General features: G+C 31.7%; 1 protein-coding gene across 2 annotated transcripts in view; it reads left to right on the forward strand.

The window, feature by feature from the left end:
* LOC118196562 (uncharacterized) overlaps positions 1-14,475 on the forward strand; it is a 49,492-nt gene that overhangs the window by 18,252 nt on the left and 16,765 nt on the right. For both annotated transcript variants that reach the window (XM_085818517.1, XM_085818515.1), the window contains exon 2: positions 13,184-13,279. In XM_085818517.1, coding sequence (XP_085674643.1) covers positions 13,184-13,279 — 96 coding nt within the window. The remainder of the gene's footprint in view (positions 1-13,183; positions 13,280-14,475) is intronic.

Below are 14,475 nucleotides of genomic sequence, written 5' to 3' on the forward strand. Positions count from 1 at the left end.
AATACTATTAAAATATGACGCTATTTAATGACATAAAATATTAACAGGAAGAAAGAAATCAAATTGCAGTTTTCAATCATTAAAGGAAGTTATCTAATGAGACCTTTACATTCAGAAATTATGAAATCTGCGCAATAGTACTTAGTGACCTCTTTCAAAACAATACCATTATTGACAACAGATTGGTTTCCGCTTTTATTTCATAACATTCACCATTCTTTTTTAATTTTAATCATTCTTGCATTAGGAATTAAGTGTGTAATCCTTGAGCTCCTTCCATATTTAACTGTATTTACATGTAATGGGTATGTTAAATGTAAGCTATTTATTAGCTCTTACATCAAACAGTATTTTCGAGAATACAGTATGTCGTAATTTCACAACTGTATTCATATTTATTTAATTAAATTCAGTCTTTATTTTAATAATCAGTATAATTTGCTGTAGGAACTGGCTTAACAGTAACACGAGGATTTAAATGCTGAAAACTTTTATAAGAATTAATATAGTATACAGTTGTAAAAATTTTACGTAATTCTACTGTCAGAGTTTAATAAGAATAAGTAAAGAAACGGTTAAAGTATTTATTAATCGTATCGATCAGCTAGAAAACTGGAAATACTTGGTAAACTAGTATGATTTACAAATATTGTATATTCCCACCTCTAAGAAAATATGTTAATAATGACAATAATCTATTTCAGAAATCTGACAAAAGACTCTTTGAACATTCATATTTTTGTGATCTTATTTAATTTTATAAAGAGTGTTCTAAAATATTCATAAACATTTAAAAAGTCTGGATGTTCACCTAACAGAAACAATACATAAATTGCTAATAAAAGATGTATTTATGTATTTTTATGTATTACCATGTTTCCGGTGTATCATGGTGTTTGAATGACGGCTTCGGAAAATGTGGCTTAATAAATGTTAGGCCTCACCAAGCACCGAGAGGTTAAATCTGCTGACTACTGTACTTAGACCCATGTTCGGATCCCGGCGAAAGGATTGGCTGCATGGTGGCTTCCCGTGTTTTCTCCACGTATATCGTGAATACAAGCCATTTTCCATTAGAAAGTCCAGGAATACATTCTTGTCCATAGATAGGTAGCGCTTACTTTTAAAACTAAATTTTCTTATATTAATCATTGATATGAACAGTGTGAATAAAGGGATAGTTCTTTTTTAAATCTCTAATTCTATGGTTGTTACCTTTTTACGTAAAAAAGTAACTTTAAATAAACTTAAGAATATAATAATTTGAACCCCCCGTTAAGCATCTGAAAAACTGGTGCCGGGCAAATATATTTTAAAATAAACTTATTTAAGATCTGAGGTCTAGAAATTGGTAATTAAAATTTCTGAATTATATAATTTCTGAGTTATGAAAAGCAAATTATATTAATTCAAAACTCAGACTCTTTACGTCAATTATCATTGCAACTGAAGCTAGATAATATCCTCCCCTTAAAAATGCTGCAAGCCTCTGCCTTTGCTGAAACATGTAAATCTCGGGTACAATAATATGTCCAAAAATGTCAGACTCTCATTTCACGCAAAATTTCAACGAATGTTTTCAACCGTATTTCCGTCAAAGTTGTAACTTCGGCAGTAGTAAAGAAATCAAAAACGTTTACACTACAGATGAAGCCGAAATTTCTCGCATCTTCCCTCGAACGAAGCACGCGTTCAGTGTTGAAAGTTAAGAAGCAGATCCGTAGCTGTCTGCGACGACCTTTGAACCCGAAAAGAAGGCAGGACAGGAAAAGACTTACGCTACCAGCCGTACTACACCTTCACCAGCCCTTCAAGAATTGCAACGCATTCAACAGAAAATTACTTAAAGATAATATATTAAATTCATTTAAGAATTAGTACACAAATATTAAATTTATTATGAACTATGGATCAAAATTCCCACTTTAAATTCATTATACACTATGAATTAGTACACAACACTTGATCGACAAAATTTAATGTGCATTTTTTGTATCTCGAAAGCATGACTATGGTTTATCACTGTTCTGACACGCAGGTAAACTTTTTCTGAAGTTATCTGTCGCTTTTTTTCGTCGTTTGATTCTACAAATGATCAAATTTGATCTTTAGGAATCAAATTAAAGGGAACTGTGGTAATACCATGAACGACGTCCTTGATTAACTACTCAAAATTACGATTTATCCAAGCATAATAAAAATACATCAGAAAGATGAATAAACGATATTATAATTTATAGAAAAGTTTTTCAAACAAAATTTCCCTCATTTTCAAGCAGTATAATCTTAATAATAAATCAACCACCCTTTTTTTAACAGCGCTGCACATAATGGTATTCGCCAAAGGAAGGATGCCTCGTGGAAGACTTTTAAGAAAAATTGACTCTTATCCATGTTGCGAATGGAGAAAACCACGAAAAAGCCCATGCAACTAGCCCGTTCGTCGGGAGTCAAACTCTGGACAGAATTACCAGTGTTCAGCGACTTTACCGCTCGGATGCTAGTGGGCTAAATTAGTACTATTCTTTTATAGTGGTCTTGGCAACAGAAAATGGCATTGGCACTATTTATAAAGTGTGATTTGCTGCCAAATGTTACAGACACGAAAGCGAAACTGATTACGGTGGTAAATTAGCTTCATTATTTCGATGAAACAAGTTATTTAACTAATATAAAATTTTATTTTTTATAGTATTTTATGTAAATTTATCAGTACTTTATTTAAAATAGCAACATACCGTTGTTCTCACGTGTGCAAGCTGCACTCTTAATTTTCCCTCTAATTTAAAAAAAAGAAAAACCTTAAAGATAAGCTGCTTATAGCCTATCTACATTTAAATATATTTTTCGTTTTGAAGATGTGAAAGCAGCTAAAATGAAGACAGTGCTTACCACACACTGAGTGAGACAAAATTTTTATTATCGGTGAAAAGAAGCATGTTTTTAATTTAGCACCTCTTATTCACTAGAGTAGTTTCTTCTAAGCTCTACTAGAGTAGTTTCTTGCACTATCAACATCACTATCGCCGCCACAAATGTTCCATAGCATGTCATCATCAGAGCCGTCTAGATATAGAGCATTGGATATTCCACACTTCAAAACGTTTTAAACGATTTTTCAGATTTGGCGCTTTTCCAGATTATGAGAATCTATTCACGTACATGCTGGACACTTGGACGTTCGATTTTTCTTTTCAGTGTAAGGACATAATTTCCTGTTCATATCCAATTATATTAAACTCTCAGCAATCAACTCTTAAACGAGAGATTAACAGTAACATCAAGAGACTGAAACACATAAGTTAGGCTGCCATCAAAGAAAATTTCGAATCATTCGCGTGTATAAGCGGTCCCCTGATTTTCATCTACTTTTTTGTAAGAATTGCGCAGCTTACACACGAGAGTATATAGTAATTACACAAAACTTATTTAATACATTAATTAAAGTAGTAAATACAATTATGTAATTTATTTCCAAGAAAAACATATATAAACATGCCAAAAAATTCTATTTATTACTTTATTTAAGCCGATTTGGTCAGGCATTTATTAAAAAAGCGACATATATAAACATGTTGAGAAATTCATATTTTACGGACTGTTCCTTATGGCCTCACTTCAGCAATTGCTGCTAATAATTCCTCAAACATGAATTAGTTTCTTTTCCCGCTGATAGAAGACTGAATAGTAAGCATATCAAATATTTTACAATGCAAAATCTCTTTATTGGCACTATGCAAAAACAAAAAAGCAGTTAAATCATTAACCGTTTATTTCTCGCTTGTGCATCGATTGATAAGAGTTTGTTTCTCGCCAGTGTAGAAATGCACTACATCCATTTACTCACTTTGGCCGCTTGCGAAGACAAGTACCATAAATTCATTTGGTTATGTAAATTAAATCATTATTAAAAAAAGAACGCACTTTAAATGATAGGAGCTTCAACACAATTAGAATTGGAGAAATTAATTTATTGTTTTATTTCAATACCAGTCAGTGTGAAAATTGAATGTGAAACAGCTGTGCACTGTATTTTGTCTTGGAATTTTGTAGATATTCTGCGTATGTAGCTAATGTCTTTTACAGGAATGGTTGATAATACGATTTTGAGATAAATACGTTGAATATTTGCGCTTTGAATGGTGAGTGTACTGAAATATGCGTTCTCCAGGCAAACGAAAAATGTCATTAAATGAAAGGCTATGCTTCGGTTCCTGGGATCCATACCATCCAAGTGATGGTTAGTAAAGCTGAAATAACGAAAATTTTTTATATCAAAAACCTGAATTTTAACACAGCTATCAGCTTTCTCACTGTTTCGCAGAAGTATTACAACTTCATAATATAATATATTTTAGTATTTTATTAAGCAAATTTTACAGAGCGCTGAAGCGAATCCATTATATCTCCCATTAGACTTCCTTTAAGAGACAGGACCGTTTTTAAGCGACGTGACTCACATTCAGTCACTTTTTTCCTTCTCGTAATTCTTGTTCGTTCGTAATTAAATTCCATATATTGCGACATTTTCTGATGTTTTGACATCCGTTTTCCTCGATTCTTTGTCCTTCTAGATGATATACATCTGAATATAAACGCATATATCAAAAATTAGAAAACATATATCATTAAAAGGTAGTAAGGTTTTCTGCGTCATAGTTATCTCAAAGTCTTCGAGAGGTAGAGCGAGGAGACACTTTTGTAATTCTAAGATATGAAACTGACGTTATTTGCTTTGTTTTTACCTCCATCATTCCTGTATTAATCTTTGTTACGTCATACAGTAAAATATGACTCAGCACTGATAGCATATATTAATGTTAAGTGACCTAGCCACATATATGTACTAGTTTAGAGATAAACATTTTAAAGCTGATTTTAAAGAAAAATATGAGTAAAAGATCGTCTGGTGTTCCTAGTTTAGAAGACTAGCTAGATCTGTGTAAATAATTCGTACAGAAATTCTGCAATATTCATTATATTTTATCCGTCCATTCTGACCTACGTCTTATGATATTCTTCATTTTTTTAAAGTTTTCTTAGAAATTTCGTTTACATAGGTAGACAGATAAAAATTTTGATGCAAACATAGTATATACTCGCTCTGCGTTCCGAAGGCTACATGTCAGGCAAGGCAGTGTCTTCTCTGGACAAGCCGAAGTGTTGCAGAGGTTTAGTCTCGGCTCTATCCTGTATCTCTTTTATGTTATGGGCTTTCCTTTGTCCTAAGATGATGTAAACTGCATTGCTTGTTAGACGGACGATACGGGCATCTTCTCGAAATCGCTGAACTCCAACCATATTTTTGCTAAGCTCCAAAACGAAACGAGACAGAAGATTATTGCTCAAACTGGAGAACAAACATAAATGCGCAGAAATAAAAAAATCTTACTCATCCGCAGACACAAGAGAAGACGCATAAAAAAAATCTCACTTTCTATAAGGAAAAAATTCCTCGAGTCTCCACAGTAAACTATGAGTGATGTTACTCCACTAGAGTGATGTTACTCAGTTTTCTCAAACCTTTCGGCTCAGAATTCAGTACCCCCTGATATCTTGTTTGAGGTCCTCATCGTGATCGATGCCGTCAAAGCCTGGAAATTATATTTTGCCTAAAATGTAAAAGACAGCTAAAGACAATCTGCTAAAGACTTAAGTGATTTTACCCAAATGAACATTTAAGTAAGCGTTAAGGACAACAGAAATGTCGCTTTTGCGTCCTTGCCCATATGCTTTCTGAAGAGAAGTATTCAGAAGTAACATAAAACTAAGGGGCGCTCATCGAACTACTTAAAATACAATCTATGTCTCCATATCAAACACACTTTATAATAAAATATTCTACTCATCATCCGAAAAAAGACAAACTTGTTTTCTTTTATTTTCTACTTCTTTTTTTCTTTTTCCTAAAATGTGTGTGAAAGGAAAAAAGTTGTTGATGCCTCCCGAGTTATGATCTCTAAATTCTTTTACATCCGCCCTAAGTCAAAGGCCAAATTCATTCAGGATGCACATAAATCAACATACTTTAGCTTGTTTCAGTAATTAAAAAGCTACGTGTAAAAGTTTACGCGAGGCTTTACATTGTTCACATTGTATTAACATTTAACGCAGCTTTTGATATACATGAAACCATACAAAATGGAAACATGCTTTAAAGAGAAGGCCGCGGATTGTGATATTTTTCCTGTGACCTTGAAAATTTAGTTACTGTGCAAGCAAGTTTGCACTTATAACTGCAGTTAAATATTTGGATACAAGTTCCTTAAAATTAGGCAATCTGTAACCTTAGCCTGATGGTGATTTTTTAAAAAGCTTGATGTCTGTTTGCTTCATGAAACACTTCGGGTATCATATTTCAACGGAAACATTCATTTTGACAGTTCCCGAATTTTTTTTTTTTTTTTTTGTGACGTCTTTACCTACGGTCATCATAAAGGACTCTTTTTTTCAAAACGGATTGTAAAATAGATTTAAGATAGATTTAAAAAAGTTATTTTTCGTAACATCTTTAGGTACGTAGGTATGTATGCATCTCAAAGAACTCAGAAACGATTAGCTGTTGAAATACATACATATATATATATATATATATATATATATATATATATATATATATATACCACACACACACACAAACCTTTACACGGCTTAAAAGTCTTTACTCAGCTTCTGTCTTCGCAGGTGTTGGCCATTGTCATATACTTCCAATTACACAAATGTTTTAAATGATAAAAATATTAATGTTTTGGCCATTTCAAATTAAATTTTTCTTCTAATAACGAAATCTAACTATATGTATAATAATTTATATATGAAAAGAATATTTAATAAGGAATTTTTATAGGCCATACAAGAGGTATTTAATAGGAATAAAAGAATATTTAATAGGCCATACAAGAAAGTCATGTGGTTTCCACATCAGATTTTTTATTTCAGTGAAACTAACATGAGCGTCAGGCTGATATGAAAGCTCGAATTGCGATGCTTTTCTTCATCAATATCAGATGAAATCGGATTATCTTATTTTCAAGAAATTAGATAATGATTAATAAGCAATATGTTATAAAAATTGTTTGAGTATAATATGATATAAAAATTTATAATTTTTAATCTCATAAAATTTCCTTGCGGTTTCATCTGGAAGCAAGAACAGATAGAAGACTGATTGATTAATTGACCAAGGATCATCTTCTGAGGGCTATCTTTCCAAGGGCAGGAAGAATTTTCTAAGGAAAGTTGGGTCATAGTTAAGTTACTTATCGAAAAGTCACAAAAAAGCCATTGCAGTCAGCCCTTTCACAAGGATTTCAATCCGGTCAAACTGCTAGTATTCTGTCGTCTTTACCACTCCGGTCGCTAATGAGTAAGCGAATGACAGAAAAAAGTAGAGATCTGTCAAAAGCATGCATTGGGTGCCTACAAAAGTTCACTGGTTTCTAAAATATGTTTAGCATATATATTTGCACATTTTTCCCCCTTCCATATCCCCCCATAATGATTGATATGATTTTAAAACTTTTGATATATTTCTGTAACTTTCAAACTCTTCTTTGAATTCAGAAAGTAGATTCCTCCTTTCTTAGATCCTTTTAATATTTTCTATTATAGTCTTTTATTGAAAATTAGAATTTATAGATTACATTACGCTTTCTAAGAAGAAATTCTATTTTACGTGTTGTCCAAAGAGGATGAACAAACAACGTACAACTCGAAAGTGAGGTGAAAACTTAACGTAATAACTATAACAGGTGTCTCTAAAGAGAAACTCACCACGTTTTCTTTTATATACTAAACAAATACTTAGGCAAATATGCATGTTATCAAATGCTCAATTAAATGTATACATATAAAGCAAATGCTTATTTAAAGTCCTCCATATCATGCTTTATGCATGTAGTGGACTGCGTGTGGTAAACTATTGCGTCCCTAAGGCATGCCAATTTGTCACGACACAGTTTTGACTGAGATATTTCGAAAGGATCTGCAAGGTAGTGAGCTGAAAAATGTTTTGTGAAAACGTTGATCATCATTATTTGCACTGAAATATTTCTTTTCGCTATAGTCAGCTTTTTCTGTTGTTCCGGCACTCTTACCAGTGATACACAAATGTTTGCAGTGCGAACAAAAGTGAGCAAACACATTGAGCGTTTATGAAAATGTAGAAAAACGGAACGAATTTGCCTCTATTTTTGAGTAATAAAATTTGCAATGAGTTGCGTAAATTGTTGGTTAGGAGTTTTAGAAATGTTTACGAACTTACAAGCAGCTCACATCTGTTCATATATAATTTAATTTACAAAATTCTTTCTTTAATTCTCTTTTCAGAAACGATGCATAGCTCATTAATTTCTCTTTCAAATTTCAAGAGGTAAAATTAATAAAATAAATATTGCGGCTGTGGGCATAAGTAAATATGGAATTTAATTAACAGGTAACAAAATGCATATGATTTTTTAAGTCCTTTAGTATCTGAGTTCAGTCTTTGTAAAATGTCAGAATACATTAATAATAATAATAACAATAATAATAATTTAGATATGTTGAAGACAGTAGAAGAAGAAACTTACAGACGTAGCCAGATTTGAATAATTCTTTTTATTTATCGTTAACCAAACATTTTAATAAACCAACGCAGAAATAAACGCTCTTGTTCGAGAACTTTTACATTTTTGATATTGCTAAGATAAGAAGTAGCGGCAGGGAGTCTAACTAGTTAGAAAAGTAGAAAACAAGTGCGATATGTTCAAGACAAAATTTTAGTTCAGAGTTATTTAATTTCGATTTTGATATTTTTTGATTGAGTAATTAATAAGGCGCTAAAATTATGATTGGCTGTTTGAGTTTCAGATTGCAAAGCCTCACCGGCGTCGTGTAAAAGCCATACTGGTTACTAATTTTGAAACAGCACAGCTTAGAGATGTTTATAACAAGCACTTACTATTTTTAGACCAGAAAGGGTAAATACCCAAATTAAAGTGAAGCGTTAAGGGACTTTCTCAAATTAAAGTTAGAACTTTTTCCCAATCATTTGTATATTATATATATATATATATAGTTTCTAAAGCTGAATACGGTTTATATTTAACGTCAAATTCGTCATTTCTAATGATTTTAAATTGCCATAAGAAAAATTTTAATGCCATAAGTAAATAATAAAGTATAATAAATAAACAAAAGTGTTAATTGATAATAACGTCCACTTTCTTGTTCTCAATTCCATGACCTTATGAAGTTACCTCTTATACAAGGGGATTGCACAGCACATGAAATGCAGCGGTTCGTTCAGGAGTAACTAAAATTAAATTATTTACTAAACCTCAATCTCTTGAGATAAATGTGTTCCAAAAGTTCAAAGCTATCACATAATATGTGCTATGCTGCATGCATAAAAACAAGAGACTTTTAAACAGAATTTGCATTATCTAAAATTTATTACTAAAATTAATATATATTCTGTTAGACTATTTATAAATCTGAGTCGATTTTTTTTTGTTTGCGGTTCAGATAAATAGCATATTTAATTACAATTGCTTCATTTAGGCTTAATAAGAAAACTTTTCCATATATTTAAATCAAAATAATCATAAAATTTTAAAATTATCTATTTTCCTGTATTGAAAAAAGGTTGTTCGAATGCCTACTGTCAAGGATGAAAAAGAAAAGCAAACGTAAAAGCGTCTTTTTTTTTTTTTTTTTCCTAGAATTCGGATTCTGTAAGATTTAAGATTCGTCCCATCTCTTGAATTTTCTATATTTCTTTCCAAAACCTTTTTATTGAGGTGGAAGGGGCAAATATTTTATTTTATTTACAAAACTTGAGTACTTTTCTGTGATTTAATATTTCATTTTAACAAATTTCTCGTCTGTCTTAAATCTAGAGCTGAAAAACAGGAAAACGAACGAGGGTTAATTAAATAACATTTCACTACTTGCTTTCAGCAACAAATACTTTTAATAGCAAGCAAGCCGTGCTTTAAATTCTTAATTCATTATATCTTATCCGTGAAAATACAAAATTTGTGTTTTAGGAATACTATTATGCATATTTTTTCTAGAATAAAATGCGTAGATGATATTATGCTTTATTTTTTTTTAACTGAGACTAAATTTCACAGAGCCGCAGCTACGGATTTCATCTCCCGGGGACAGCTGAAGATTCTGCGCCCCCTCCTGTTTGTCAAGAATGGAAAGCATTTCATTTTAAAATTTGGTAACATAAATTTAGCACCTCTTAGAGGCTGCGCCCGGGGCAAAATGTTACCTCTTCTTCCTTCCTGGCTACATCACTGAAATTTCATTATGGCATCAGTAGGACAAATTCAGAATTATGTTTCTGTTTATGCCAAATATTTTCCTGTTACATTTATTTATTTTGCTAAGAAATTTCCTCGATATAAACTGCATGTATATTAAATACTTTACTAAAAAAATATATAACTGATTCTTGAAATACATAAAAGTCTGTAATGCAGCATACCGGCCAGTTGTAAATTCGCTTAATGTAATTTTTTCACCTTACTTCAAATTTGCCTACCAGTAGTTTGCTGTTGACCAGAAGTCTTATTTATAATGTAGATAGTAATAGACTAACCCAAATTTTAAACTATATGTATATTTTACGTTTTTTACAACAAAGTAAGCTAGAGAAAAAGAAATAATAATAGAGGAAAAGCAATTTATAGTAAGTGTAGATTATGATTTGGGTACTGAAATCATTAATACTGAAGTACAGGAAATAAGAAATAATGAATAAGAAAGCATTGGGAATATGATGGTTTTTCAAATGCAAACGATGCTGTTGCTTCGTGGTTTTTATGCACTAATGAATCATCAGAACCATAAGTAAACCTAAGTTTTTGTAACAAATAATATTGTATATTCACAATTAAGGAAAATTATTGCATCAATGTAATATCATTGTATCAAAGCATTTTCATTTGCATGTTAAGGAATTCAAATTTTTAATTCTCATTTTTCTCCGTTTCTTGGGAGGAATGCCACCACAGCTAGAGTTATATTGTATGGGATTTTTTGCATTGATTATATTTTCCAGCATTATGCTGAAAGCAAACATGAAATGCGGCATATCATGTTTCTCTGCAATGCTAAATTTACTGGACTGTAGATGATTTTATACAGATATGATTTACTTTTATGCTTATTTATACTTCGGCGCCACGTGAAGCCTGAAGGTGTTTTTCTTGAGAAAATTTAACATTTTTAATTGGTCTGCGTCCACTTGAATCATGAAGCAGTTTAGTATCTACACACATTTTGTACATTCCCAATGGTCTTAACATTTTAACTGAGAAAACTAAATATATCATGAATGTGTAAAGCATCTCTCTTAGCATAACACTTTTGTATTCCTGTAATAAATATTTTTCTGATTTGTAAATTTTTAATGAATTTTCGCATCCCGCAAGGACTTAGCTAATTTTTCATGGTTTCTGCTCCGAAGACTCCTAAAAGCTCTACAAAATGACTGCTGAAAGAAACTCTTAATAGCTGTGCAATAAAAATGATGTAATGAAAATTAAGTTAAAAAAAATATAGTGCAAATAGTTTATTGTCTAATACTCGTAGATGTAATTCTTTTCATTATTATCATTCAATACTCATATCTGATACATTTAAGCAAAACCTAATAATTTTAATTTTAAGTAAATGCACTTAAATAACGTTAATATTAGTTTCTAATATGTGTAAGATATTTTTGAAAATTTGTTTCGATCGAATGCAGTTTCATATAAGTATCAGATTTGTTCCTGCTTTTTAAGACGATTGTATATTATACAGTAAAATATAACAAACCGCATAGGTTTATTATATTTTACTGTATAATATACAATACTGTATATATACAAGAGAAATCCATTTGTTACACGATTGTACAAAACACAAACGCTTATCCACCAGTGCAAAGATTTCACAACAAAAACGACTTCCTCTCGATAAAAGGAAACAATGCTTTGCGTCATTCGCTGAGTTAAAGTGCAGTTAGAAAGTAGTTACATCAGCTACAAAACGTTGCCTTCAGGCCATTCATAATCCATTTAAACTCCACAAAGAGCCTATCAAGGAAACGTTAGGCAGTTACGACGTTCTGAAAGAATCTATTGACCAAAGCTACCCATCCGAAATACTTACAAAAAAGGCGTGGTCCTCTTTTTGTTTTTTTTTTTTAAAGCTGTACTTAGATGCCAAACTTTCACTAAAACACTGAAATCAAGGTTAGAGGAACAACTACAGTTGAGGCGTGTTGTACAAGACTGGCCTTCGAAATGAGGTAAATAAAACGGTAGAGAAAATCGAAAAGTGAAATGATAACCTTGTAGTTGAGAAAAGTGTGAAAAAAATAGATTTACGATTTTGCATGCATAGATTATATTTACTTCGGAATTTTTCGGTGTTGTTTGACGAAAAACCAGCTAAAACTAAAAACCCACAACCTGGGTTGTGCATTGTTTCATTGCTTTATTTATAATTTGAAAAAACGAAAATACTACAAACAGATTCTGTATACACAAAGCATCAGGCACACTTCAAAGAAAAAGGTCAAGCGTCATTTTTTTTCTTTCTTCTTTAAGCAGTTCGTATTTTACTTCACATTCAGATTTGCTAATAACATACATTATGTATAAATGATGCAATTATTAATTTCAAAATAGTTATTGTGAGATTTAGATCACATTTAAAAACGTATGCATATTTAACTGCTTATGCGTAAACGTATCTAACTGCTAAGGCAAGGAGATTAATCAGTCTGTCTTTCCATAATTCCCCTTACTGTCATACAAAGCTTTCCCAATGTCTGAAGCTTCTGTTATTAGAGGAAAATGTAGTTTGTAATCAAGTAATATAAAGGTGGAAAAACATGAAAATTAAAGTGAATAAAGGAAAATATCCAAAAATGCATTTTTTTCGAACAAAAGTATCTTCTGGCAGTTATAAACCCGATATTGTTTTGCTGTGATAAATAATAGCAGTTCGTAATCTATTATTTTCAAGATAAATTATTAGTATTAAGACTGTTTTGTTGAAAAAGTAAATTAAAGTTTTTCCTAAAGACAATTTAGGAATAGCGAAAATTTTTAGCATTTAAAATTTTTTTCTAAAAATTATTATTAGAAATCAATATTTCTTTGCAAATGGCTCATTTCATATTCATTTATTTCAGATTCTATATTGTCTGGCCGTATTTGCGGTATCATTTACAGCTGTTTTCTGCGGGGATCATCCTGATGGTATTAGTAAAGTATCTCGAGCGCAAGATGTAAGTTGAAAAGCCTTTCACATTATTATATACCCAATATATTATCTACAAATGTTGTCCAAAATAATAGAAACATTTAAAGGTATAGTGCAGGAGCACCTTTCATATACATAATTACTTGAAATCTTTGGAATAGAGGCATGTAAGTTCTGAATTAGGGTTTTTAAATTATTTTATACTGTACATCCATTACAAATTGTTCCGATTCTTTGAGAGGTACTGAAAGAGGAAACTGAGATCCCTGGTTTCAAGAGGAGACTAAACGTTTTCCAATGATATTTAAATCTTGTTATCGTGCAGGACAAGGAAGATGTATGACTTCATCCTCATTTTTTCAAACTGCGATTGAACAATTAGACTTCGGTGAATGGGAGAATTATCTTTTTGAAAAGTGCAACTACCCATAAGCAGCTGTGCATTTCAACGGACATGACTGCTTAAAATATATTAAATGATATTTATCCTTACTATAAGTTGATAACAGAACCTGCTGCAAATCACGACTTAATTTCTTGAAGTATAATTGAAACACCACCATGTTATACTGTAGGCAGGATTGTAGGTTTCTGCTGGTGTTCTTATCCTGAGAAAGCGTTAAGGTTCACTCATCTAAAGTCAGTACATGTTTTCACTGATCAACGTTTCACGTTTTGTGCTCCTGGCATCGTTGCTGCTTTTCTTTCTGAAATAAGAGATTTTAAGACAGCAGCTCTGACGTAAACACTCTACTTCGGTTCTTTCGTATTGTGTCTCTCTAACCCGTGTGCTGTAAATGCATACTGAGCTCACCCGTCGCCTTCTTCTTAACAGGTTTACTTTTTGACGTAATAATCCTCTTTAACGCTCTTCTGGCTCTGTCAATGAGTTTCGTTTACCTCCCACAATCAACGACCATGACATCAACAAACTGATCAATTTGGAATTTAGTCAAATAATTCATTTTCTTTCAGTACAATTTAAATTTTACAAGTCACAGCCGAAATTTTGAATTTTACATAACCCTAAGATAATGTATGAAATAATCATGCTAAAACGTAATTTCTAGTACTATATAATCGATAGAAAAAAATGTATTTTTAAGCAGAGTATTTCCATTATATTAGACAACCCTTATGCTGTTATAGACTCTTAGACAAAAAAAAAAAAAAAAAAAAAACGATGCACCACGACATACCAAGAAGATATAAAGCAAATTG

This window comes from Stegodyphus dumicola, chromosome 6 (assembly GCF_044657685.1).
Source record: "Stegodyphus dumicola isolate Sdum_Otavi_A_Nest chromosome 6, ASM4465768v1".
In the NCBI taxonomy this organism is placed as follows: domain Eukaryota; kingdom Metazoa; phylum Arthropoda; class Arachnida; order Araneae; family Eresidae; genus Stegodyphus; species Stegodyphus dumicola.